The 12,324-nt window shown below is 34.8% G+C and overlaps 1 protein-coding gene across 4 annotated transcripts in view; it reads right to left on the bottom strand.

Moving 5' to 3' along the window:
- DPH6 (diphthamine biosynthesis 6) overlaps positions 1-12,324 on the bottom strand; it is a 175,849-nt gene that overhangs the window by 77,436 nt on the left and 86,089 nt on the right. For all 4 annotated transcript variants that reach the window (XR_011541566.1, XM_070625997.1, XM_070626022.1 and 1 more), the window contains exons 4-5: positions 3,657-3,730; positions 24-142 (exon numbers count right to left, since the gene is read on the bottom strand). Coding sequence is in view for 3 of the 4 variants with exons in the window: in XM_070625997.1 (XP_070482098.1) it covers positions 24-142; positions 3,657-3,730 (193 nt within the window). In the remaining variant the exon portion in view is untranslated. The remainder of the gene's footprint in view (positions 1-23; positions 143-3,656; positions 3,731-12,324) is intronic.

The raw sequence follows: 12,324 nt of genomic DNA, 5'->3' as shown, positions 1-12,324 counted from the left end.
CCCTTGAAAGTCTGGCTACATACCCAAAGCGGCTACTTTGATGATGATTGCTTGAATGTTAGATGATATCATCTCTCGGAGCAAATCTTCTTGCTTTCTCTGCCACAGGTAAGCTAAAGGCTGGAGATCAAGCCTTTTACACCTATAAAAGAAAAAGAAAATAAATCAGATGATATCTTAGTTCTATACTTGGATCTATACCAATTACTTTGATTTTAAACATAATGCTTCTCTCAAGGATTTTAGCATTTAAAATGCTTTAAAAAGCATGTTGTGCATAATGAAGTTTATATATACAACACAAACATATTTAATTTCCATGAACTATGTATAAACAGATAAAAATGAAATCTCCAGGCAGATTACAAATATTAATTTTAGTAAGACTCTAAGTTTAGAAATCTATGCAAAAAAGCTTCCAAATGCCAATGGATGACTATTCTTGTTTTTAGAACTTCCTTGGGTATCAAAATTGTGAAGCATATGCAAAATTGGCAAGTAAATTTATCCTAATAAAATAATATTTCGATTAAATTTATAATACCTATGGTTACATGAACTATTCTTAGATCTACTAACTTGGAAAATTTTTAAGGATTTGACTCTGAGTGAAAAGAAAATAATAAGAACATAAAGTACAATATATTGAGCACCTAATATGCTGCAGGCATTGTACTATATATTTTATATTATGGTACAGTAGAAAGAATATGGGTTTTGGAGTCAAGACAAATCTGAGTCTGAAACCTACCTCTGTACTCACCAGCTGCTTGACTTTGGCAAGTTAACTAAGCTCTAGGTCTTTAATTTCCTAGTTCATAAATAAGGACAAAAATATTTCCTTTCAAAGTTCTTAAGAAGATTAAGAGATTAGAAAATGAAGTCATCCTTTACTCTTCTCTTCTTCACATTCTTCATGCAATCTACCACACTGTAGAATATGATTACTCCTCACCAATACCACTGCTAACACCCTGGTCTGAGCCACCATTCTCTCTTCATGTCAATATCCTCCTAACTTCTCTTCCTGCTTCCACCCTTGCCTTTTTAAAATCAGTTTTCAATAAAGCAGCCAGTGTGACCCTTTAAAACATAAAACAGATCATGGCATTCCTCTGCCCAAAATGCTCCCCATCACTCCCAGTAAAAGTCCTTGCAATAGATGGACACAGATCTCACCCTGGTTACTTCTAATACCTCATCTACACTCTCCCTTCCTCCAACCCACCCGCCCTGGCCTGTCCACTCTTCCTTAATATACCAGCCATGCTCCCTACCTTCTTCTCTTGCTTTATACTTTTGTGTAAATGTCACTTTCTCAAGGAGGACATAATTGATTAATCGATTAAAAGTAATATAGATAAAGAATGCAGTACAATGCCTAGATAAAACAGTTATTCAATAAATGGTAGTCAAAGCCAAGTGACTCACCCAAGTCACACAGTAAGTGGCTGAGACCAGATTTCAAATAAAAAATATAGCTCTCAAATCTATCATCTCTAGTGTCTGTAAGGTTGCCTGGCTGACTACTCCAGCCACACTGATAAATCTCTTTTTCTCACAGAAAATCCCAATACTCAGTAAATGTACCATATGTTTGGTTATTTACTCATACATGGCCTCAAAAAAAATCACTATTTTTTTCATGTATATACACCCTGACTTTCAAAGAAACCAAACTTTACTTACTACAGAGACTACTTTATATAAATTTCCTTTGTAAAATGTCCCAAAACATCTAAAGGAATATTGATGCAGTTAATAAACACAAAAATAACAAAATTGAAACTACCCATATAACACAAGCAGTACAGTTATTGCTGTCTTCTCACCAATGTTTAATGCCTACTAATCAAACTAGTTTCTCCACTTTTTTTAGCTAAGATTTTTTCTTTTTACCAAAAAAAAATTATTTCTTCCTCCCTGCCCTTATTGCAAAGTTCTTGGTTGTTGCTTTGATATCCGCAATCTTTTGACTATTTTTGGACTTAAGTCAAACTTCTTTACCTATTTGAATTTTTTAATAGTTCAAAATATCATGGCTCACATACACTTCCTCTGTAAATTATTGTTGCATTTGAACTTGTGACATTTATTAAATTTTTTTTATTTGGAAAATATAATGATGCAATACAAACTACAAATTGAAGATAAACTAATTTGAAACCAAGCTTGTAGACTAATGGACTCCCAATTACATTGCTTTAAAATTTTTGAGGATAAAATTGTTGCAGATATGCTTTATGCTATTAAACCTGGGCCTTTTAACCATGTGTTGAAAATCTTGCCTCTCTCCATGGGTATGCTTTGGGCCTTTCTGCCATAATGATATAAGGCAGCCTCCTAATCAGGAGCATATTTTCATTTGACTTTTTAACTTTCACAAATAGATGTCGGCCCTACCTACAATTTGGCTACCCATTAAGCCATGTGACCTAAAACTTGATGAGAATACTATTATTTCTAACATATGGCTTAAGGATATGCAATCCATCTCCATCTATACATCAGTTGTTTCAAAATGTAGACAGGCAGAATGTAAGGAAAACTTCTTTTAAAATAACACCTTTGACTTCTACCTCCACTCTCTGTTCTCCAGAGATTCCGATATATCCCCAAATATGAGATTATCATATTCCCTTTCACTTAATTATACTTTGCCCTGCATTCCCATTATTTACTTTTAAAATTCCGTATTTTTAACTGCCTTAAATTCAACGTGGAATTAGAAAATAAATTAAATAAAAAGTAAAACTTAAGTTTGCAAGTCTACTAACATGTTTCTTTGTCAAGAATATGAAACTATTACATAAATACAGCCCTTATTTCCATCTATTCTTTTGAATGGCAAAATTATTTATTTCCAGGTCAAGTTGTGCTCAAGATTAATATTGGAGTCCACATTTTTTTGCTAATATAATTGTGTGTAAAGTTGTTGTACAATATATTATTTGTCCAAATACATTAAAAATACAAAATAAATTTATTCCGGTGGTGTTTCGCCAAGTCAACATTACATAATCAGTACTATCACTTGACGTTACAGTTTTTGAATAGATCAGTGGCACTAACTGTTTTGGTATCTGTAGATATAGACAATGTTTTACTAGTGCTACATCCTTTGGGGGTGAGGAAGATGGGGCCAGCAACAGTCTAAAAATTCTTTGAAAGTTGAATGGCTTTACTTATATGTATTTCAATCATATGAATATTTTTGGCCAAAAACAGAATTCCAAGGATCAAAGAAGGGGAGATTCCTTAATAAGTTATTTTTTTCTTTACAATATTACTGCAATTCTTCTATTAGCTCCTGATTTTTACTACAAATAATGATGAGTTAAAAGAGATTAAAAGGGTGTACTGATTCAAATAAGGAAAAATTGACAACAATACTTTGACTTTAAAAATCTTTGTCTCAATTTTTTATTACAAATAATTTATTTTTCCTATGGTAAGTTAGGGTTTTCTCCATGTGTGGTATAAAGATAGAAAGTAAAAGTACAACATTTGCCACTTAGGTAAATATATCCAGTTAGTTCCATGGGGCATATAGAATATCATATCTATTTATTATTGGATACAATTATATTTTTCATTTATTCACATTTTTAAATCCATGTAATTTTAAAATATAGGACAAATTAATGCCCTCTTACACATTTTCTACTCGAACACGCTGATAGTCAGAAAGTATGGCACCTACTGATATCCCCTCTACTTCTTCTTTTTCCTGAAAATAAAGGAAAAGATTTAACTTTAGAAATAAATGAACATGCGGTTCTGCATCTGCTCTGAAAATTACAAATGAACTGTGTCTCATCTAGAAAACCGACTTGAAGCAGAGTAATTTACTGACAATGCACTTCACATTCGGGAAAAAAATACCTACATTTAAGTCATCCTCTTAGCTGTGGGGAAAATAATTGTTCTTTTTACTTAAAATCCAAATATCTAGAGATCATTTTTCATGCAGAAGACAAAGACTTAGACAGCACTTCCAAAATGTTTTCTCACTTAACATATTTTTAAAGACTTACTAACGTTCGATGGAAACTTTTGAGAAATTTCTATTTAAGATAATATTTTCCCAGATTAAGTAGCTTTTTCAAAAAGTCAAGCAATGGTATAAGTAGATAAGGGAACATATAATTTTTAGCTGTATTATAGAAAATAATGATTGACATAGGAGCATACAGGAAGCAGAGATGGTAGAGCCATTGCCTGGATAACAGTATAGCACAATGAATAACGAATTCTATGATGGGAAGGAAGAAATGAATTATTATCAACAGAGTTACAACTGAGAACATCCAGCAATATATCCAACAGAGTCCCACAGGAAAGAAGACTAGTCTATCCAGCATGCTCATTAATGACCTGGAGGAGAATGTAAATTCAAATATGATCAAGTTTGCAGATGATACAAAGCTAGGATGGATTAAGAAGGAAAGAAAAGAAGATCAATCAAGTATACAGATGGATATGGACAACTTGGGGATTTGAAAGGACAGCTCTAAGATGAGATTTAATGTAAAGAAGTATAAGATAATACACTTAGGGAAGAATAATACACAATACAGGTAAAATCTAGGGAATTGTTATCTAGAAAATAGATATGAAGAAAGTGACTAGGGGGTAATTACTAATAACAAATTGAACAGAAATTCTCTGAATAGGGATAAAAAGAAAATCCATCCTAGCATATGGAGTACAGAAGAAATTACTTCAGAGAGATGACTTCATTATTAATACTCTGGTCTTCCCAAACTTGGAAACCTACAAAGAACAACAATAATGTTTCACATAAAAACAAACGTAATGCTTCAAGACATACTGAAATAACCCAGTATGTCCTAAAACGATTCCATAATAAATAAACAAACATGTACAACAGGAATCTCTCATCTTCAGAGATAAAGCCAACTTAAAATTTCCCTTCAAAAATGATAGAGAAATATCAGCCCAAACCTCCCAAAAATAAAATGATTCTTTCTATTAGATAAGGTTTCCAGGAAAAGAGCTATTTCCTTTACTTTCCTATTTCAGCAACTTTGTGAGAACATTCGCTTATAACCTTTCTCTAACCTTCCTAGCCATTTTCTTTTCATAAAAGACACTGTATTCATTAGAAAAAATCAAGGCAGACTGTTCCTCATTAAATGCAAATATGGCATAGATCACAGAGTAGTGAACAGTGTTATCAAAAGATCAAAATTTCACTTATATTCTTATACCACATAGTTGTTTACCTGAAGTTCTGCTGTTCGAATATATAAAGTACTGAATACCATATATGTATGTGTATGTATGTGTGTGTGTGCATTTCTCTATAGATCATGGAAACAAAGACGAGAGCTACTGGTGTTTTTCTTTCTTAACTAAGTCAAGCCACTGTTAAATAATAATTAGCATTTATTATCCATTTAAAATGTGCTAACATTCTATGATTCTCATTTAATGCTCACCACAACCCTAAAATAATTACTATTTAATTCTTCTTCGTCTACACACATTCTCTGGAATCCTCTTCTATTTCTATCTCTTTTATATTTTATTTGATAATACCTATTTAATCAGCTGTAGAATTATATACCCTGCTGAATTCTAACTATTCTTCAAAACTAGGCCTAAATATAGATCATTAATTTTTTTAATGTGAGAATCTTTATTTCAACAAATAAGTGCAATATAAAAATTTGACCTGAAAAGTGAAAAAAAAAAAAACAAAACAAGTAAAAATAAATACATTTACAAATTATTGTAGAAATAATACAAAAGAGAGTTAAATTTCTCAAGGGGGAAAAAACAAAATGTGTCCAATTGTATAAAGCCTCTTCCCTTGTAAGAAGTGGCGATAAGGCTGAAGACTCAGTTTGGTTTCACTGCTGAAAAATATACAAAATAACTTAGAAAAATCAGTCAAAGTCAGACATTGTGAGTCCACTACTTGTACCTGCCTACTCTTGATCTGAGAAAAGCTGGTAATCACAGTACATGGTGGAGCTGACAATAAACAGCCAAGACTTCTCCATCTGGGAGTCCATAATCTAAATATAGATCTAACTAACAATTTGTTCACCAATCACAGTTACTACCACCCAATAGAAATCCAGCCCTATCACCTACTAGCTCTGTTATTTTTAAACAGGTTATATAATTTCTCTGTGTTTCAGTTTCCTTATTCATAAAGTGAGGATAATAATAACTCCTGTTTTCTAAGGCTATTGTGATACTGAGTACAATAATCCAGATATATAACAGTGTCTAGCACCTACTAAGTCATCAGTAAATATTTTCTTCTGACAGTATCATAATCTTCTTCATTATTACTACTACTTCTATAATTACTCTGTTACTGATTCTTCTATTACTACTTCTGACTACTACCACCACCACTATCACTTATTATGGGATAAAGGCCTAACTTGACATACAAAGCCCTTCATTCCTGGGTGGTAACCTCTTGCTCATTATCACTTCTCAACACTAGCCTACTAACCTGTGATTGTTAATTTTATGTATCAACTTGACTGGGCTAAGGGATGTCCAGATAGCTCGTAAAACATTATTTTTGTGAGGATGTTTCTAGAAGAGAGTAGGATTTGAATTGGCAAGCGAAGTAAAGAAGATGGCCCTAATCAATCTGAGTGGGCATCATCCAATCTGTTGAGGGTCTGAATAGAACAAAATGGCAGAGGCAGGGCGAATTTGCTCTCTGCTTGAACTGGGACATCCACCCCTTATGACTCTCAGACATCAGGATTCCCGGTTCTTGGGCCTTTGGACTTGGACTGAAATTTACATCACTGGCTCCCCTATTTCTTGGGCCTTTGGGTTTGGACTGGAACTACACCACCAGCATTCCCGGGCCTCCAGCCTGCAAATGGCAGAACACGAGACTTCTCAGCCTCCATAATCAGAGGAGCCAATCCCTCATAACAAATCTCTTTCTATATATATTTATATATGGTATTAGTTCTGTTTCTCTAGAGAACCTTGACTAATACATCACCCTTGACATTCAACTCTGCAGTCCTGTTACAACAAACTTTTCCAACGCAGTGAGTCCTGAATAACCCAGGGATAAGAAAGACTTCTGTTGAATCCTTAACCATTCAGAACATACTAACTTCAAAGAAAGCCAAACAGACCTTTAAAAGATAAAGATAAGGGCCGGCCCATGGCGCAGCGGTTAAGTGCACAGGTTCCGCTTTGGCGGCCCAGGGTTCACCGGTTTGGATCCCTGGTGTGGACATGGTACAGCTTGGCACGCCATGCTGTGGTAGGCGTTCCACATACAAAGTAGACGAAGGTGGGCAGGGATGTTAGCTCAGGGCTAATCTTCCTCTAAATAAATAAATAAAAAGATAAAGATCTATCAGATAGTCAATCTGCTCTAAACTCAAGCTAATATAAAGCTAAACTCAAGCATTGACCCATGCCCCATATTGTTTTGGGGAAAAAGTAAATTAACAATAGTAGCAACATAACAGCAATGGTAGTGTCAGCAGAGAAACAAGCGAAAATGACTGTTAGAATAAAAGATATACTGAGGCAGCATAAATATAGAGCCAAAGAAATCACCTTGTGACATACCTGAAATAAAAATGAATGTGCTGCAGAAAACAGTTAATATCGAACCCGGGACCCAGAAATTTGGCCAGATTCAAACCAACATCCTCTGATCCAATTCCATACACACTAAGCAACCTTCAGACTCTAATTTAGGTTGCCTTATTACTTTCAAACCCAGAAAGATTATGCTACTCCATCAAAACAAGCATTCTCATCTATTTAAACACATATGGTATACATTATAAATTAATGAATTGGCATTCTGGCTTACACATTAGTCTTAAATGAACTTGGTTTGTATTAGTCGATACTAGAGAGACTGATAACTTCTTGGTACATTGTCAAAATCAAGTCTCCAGCCTGGAGAGCTATACCACAGTGCTCACCAAAATAATATCACCAAGCTTAACCAGCCATGTAACCCCCTTCAACAATAATGCTAACTGTCATGGTCATCATTCTTTAATTGTTCACTTAATGATAAAACATACAACCAAAAATATTTTATATGTCCATGCTATCTACCAGTTTCATAAATAAGATTATCCTTACTGTTGGGAGGTTTGGGCACCAAAATGAAGTAATCGAGAAAATGACATGAAAGTGAGAAGCTGGGGAAAGTTTCACAGAGCAGGTAGCTTTAGGGCTTAATCATCAAGGACACACTTGATTTTGTTGAGAAAGGGAAAAATGGTAGTGGGAAACAATTCAGACAGAGTGAAGAACACGAGCCAAAGCAATAAAATAAGGGGCTTGGCACATACGTGATAGTCAGCCGGGTGTGGTAGCTGCAGTTGAAGCACACATCAAGAAGTGAAAGGGAAAAAGTCTGGAAAAGTAAGTTGAGATTAGACTGTTCTGAAATGTAGCGTGCATCCTGAAGGCAATCGAGAGCCCCTATCTGTAGGATTTTTTTTAATCTACTCTATTGAGGTACAATTCACATATAGTAAACTACATCCATTTAAAGTGCACAATTCAATGAGTTTTCACAAATGTATACACCAGTGAAACTGCCACCACAACCAAGATACAAATCATTTCAGTTATACCCAAAAGACCCTTTGTGCCTCTCTGCAGCCCAATCCTCTCTTCACACCTGGTTTCTGCAACTACTCATCTGCTTTATGCCATTATACATTAGTTTGCATTTTCTCAAATGTTATATAAATAGTATCATACAATATGTATCCTTTTGCTTCTAGCTTCTCTCACGAGGTATAATAATTTTGAGACTGATCCATGTTGTGTATATCCACAGTTCATTCCTTTTTATTCCATTTTAATTCACTGTATGGATATATCACATTTGTTTATCCATTCACTTGCTGATGGATATTTGGGTTGCTTCCACTTAGGGTTCTTATGAATAAAGCTGCTATGAAATTTCCTATATGTCTTTGTGTGAACATATGTTTTCATTTCTCTTGGGTCACTAAGGATCTTAAGAAGTAAGATATGATCATATTTACAAGTAGAAAGATAAACCTGGCGACAGTGTGAAGGATAGACTAGAGAGTAGAGAAAGAGAAGAAGGAGCCTAGTCTGAAAGAACTGAAGAATGGAGATAAGAGGCCAAATTCCAAAAACAATTTAGGGATAAAATTAATAGGACTTGAGAACCATGTGAACAGAGACAAGAAGCATACATAAAGGGTGGGACTAATGATTCTAGTTTATGTGACTATTAGCCAAGAAAGGACATACATGTCTTAAAAGAAAATACTGAGTTTATTTAGCTTTGTATATGTTGTGTTCAGTTTGTTTGCTAGGTATCCAAAACAGATAAGACTATTTATATTGAATACTCTGGTACTCAAGAGAGTATAGAGAAAGATGTGGTGTTGTCAGCATATAGGAGAATTTGAAGCCACAGGAGCAAACGAGGACCTCAAGGAACAGCACATAGAGTAGGAAGAGGGCTCAGTGTAAGACTGCGAGGGTACGGCAAAATGTAAGGAGAGGGAGAAGTAGGAGAATTCAGTGAAAACACTGGAAAAGAGTGGTCATGATAATAAGAGACACAACCAGGATACAGTAATGGTGTGTGCACAAACATGGAGAGAATTTCGATGAATAAGAAGGAAGGATAAAGTAACAATATTCCCAAGTGCCTAGTATATACCAAGATTTGTGATAGGTACTTCATATATCTTATCCCAGTTACTCCAAAATACTATTAAACTGATTTCATATGTGAAAAAACAAGGAGATTAACCCGTTAAAGTTGACATAGCTGGTCAGTAAACTAACCAGCTTTAAATTGAAGCCTGTCTGCCAACTACACCTGTGCTCTTCCTTATATCCACAGAAACATAGGCTGTAGAAAGTTCAACAGAACCACTGTATTTCAGAATTAGGAGGTGAGTTATGATTACTGAGGGGAAAGCTTCAGTCATACTTGATGAAAGCAAGAACAAAACATTTGATATATATCATTGCCAAATTCTTCAAAGAATGAATTTCAGATCCTCAGTGAAATAAATATTATTAATCAATCAAGAAATACCTAACGCTAAATTCAACACAATTCAGAAAATTTGGAGAGTTGAACACATATCAAATTACATTCCTGTGATCAAGATGATCAAAAGGTAATCAAGTAGTTAAGACAAAAGGTGAAGAAAATAAAAACAAAAAAATAATAATGTCAGTAATAGAGAAGTCAGAGACAAAGACCGGATCCTAAACAGTCTGGCACATTGCTAAGCCACAGGGGCTCTTAAACACAAGTGCAAACTACTCAGTTTAGGCCATTACCATTATCAATGATGGATGTGTAAGTTCAACTCAGGAAATAAGAAAGTCAGCAACAGCATCACTGAGCACTAGAAACAGCAGTGCATAATGTCATTAAACATTTATATTAGTTACTGTTCTCAACAACGCACTAAGGTAGATTATCATTATCTTCTTTGTTTTGCAAGTAAGGAATGCAAAGAGATTTTTACAAAATCAACTATGACTATATTAGCCAAGCAGACATCACAAGCTCATTTGTTGCTTAGATGGATCACCTCTTTCCCCAATCTTCGTCAACAGGAAACACACATGCAAGACTGCTGAGAAGCTAGTCCTATCAGTACATGGCCAATTGTGACAATTAGAGAGGGCACTTGCAAAAGCAAACACATACAAACTGGTACACACACAGCTTCGTTATTACACCTACTTGTACATGAAAGGACAGTTATACCAAGGATTTATTCAGAAAGAGCCAATATACCAACACTTTAAGAATCCAAGGGCTGAATACAGATGGTCAACCATGCTTCTCAGAATACATTTTTAATTGTTAATGTGGAAGAATCTCAGCAATGTTTCTCCATTGAGGCTAGGACTACGTAGCAAACAGCTGATTTATTCAAAACAGGGAGTGTCAGTATGCGTGCACATGCACATACATGCTGTACATGTATAAATAGAGCCCAGCCTTTTGCCTTTTAAAGAAAATACAAGGAATTTAGTTGTAGTAAGCTTTCCTCTTAAGGAGAGAAAGACAAGCCTTCTTTGGAAAGATATACAGTACACCGCTAACGGTGATGACTTACCCTGGAAAGCAGGACTGAGCGAAGAACCGGGATGGGGTAGGGACTTCCACTTTTTGCTTTATACACCTTATATTTCTTGATTTTTTTTAAACCAAGAATATGTAATAGGAAATTTCTAAAAATTTACATTAACAAGGGAAAAAAGGAAATATTCTTGAGCAAATTATTCAGTTCTACATAGAAGGAAAGCTATGTTTCTCCTCCAAGGTTTCAGCATTTGAGTATCCTAGGTTAAACACTTTTGAATTCTGAGTTAGATTACAGCAGAAAAACAGGGATAAAAAAGACTTCAGTTGAAATGTTTCTGGAGAAGAAGACAGGAAGTAGAAGGCGACTTCAGGTCTAGAAGCTTGACAATAGCCATGAAAAGCATCAATGTCTTTCCCTGGACAGATTCTAGTGCCTATCAAACCCAAAACCTATACATGGCTCCATAATACCAGTTTTGGTAAGCAGAAAAAAACACCACCACACTGGGTCTAAGAAAAGCTGCTGCATCGAGGGCGAGAGAAGAGAGAACAGAGGACCCAAGATACGGAGAAGATAATTTTGGAAAGAAATTTATCACAGGAAAAAAAGTGAAGTTTTAGAAACTATCATGTACACAAAATAGAATTTAAAGAAACAAATGGGTGAAATAAAAGAAGAGAAAAGAAAATAGTCTGAAAAGAAAGGCAAGCAAAAATAACAAGAGAACTAGACTTTTTAGAAAGGACTATTAAAAGGAAAAATACAATCACAAAAATAATTTTGGCATGAGAAGTTACAAAGATCCAGAATGTATAACACAAGAAAACAAATAGCAAGGTGGAAGATACAATGAAGACACTTGCTCAGATCACAGAAGAAACAATAAAAAAAGATAAAATTTTGTACAAAGAGATAAAATAAGGGTGAAGGGGGAGAGAGCAGAAATCCAGTAACTGTAATTAATCTTGCTAAAGGAGAAAAAGAATGAATGAAATACAATAAATCATCAAGGATATTAGGAGAAAATATTGCTGGATGAAGACAGACCTGAGTCTTAACAGGGAACTAGTAAAATTAACAAAGAAGGACCAATCCCTGGACAGAGGCTGCCAAAGCTGCATTTTCGAGACAAATGAAGACTAACTCTAAGAAATATAGATAACTATGTTCACAAATTCTCCCTGTCTGAAACTAATTTGAAGGAGGGGGAAAAGCAAGAAATCTAAAA

This window comes from Equus przewalskii, chromosome 1 (genome assembly GCF_037783145.1).
Source record: "Equus przewalskii isolate Varuska chromosome 1, EquPr2, whole genome shotgun sequence".
Taxonomy (NCBI): Eukaryota; Metazoa; Chordata; class Mammalia; order Perissodactyla; family Equidae; genus Equus; species Equus przewalskii.
This window is presented reverse-complemented; position numbering and strand designations above follow the sequence as displayed.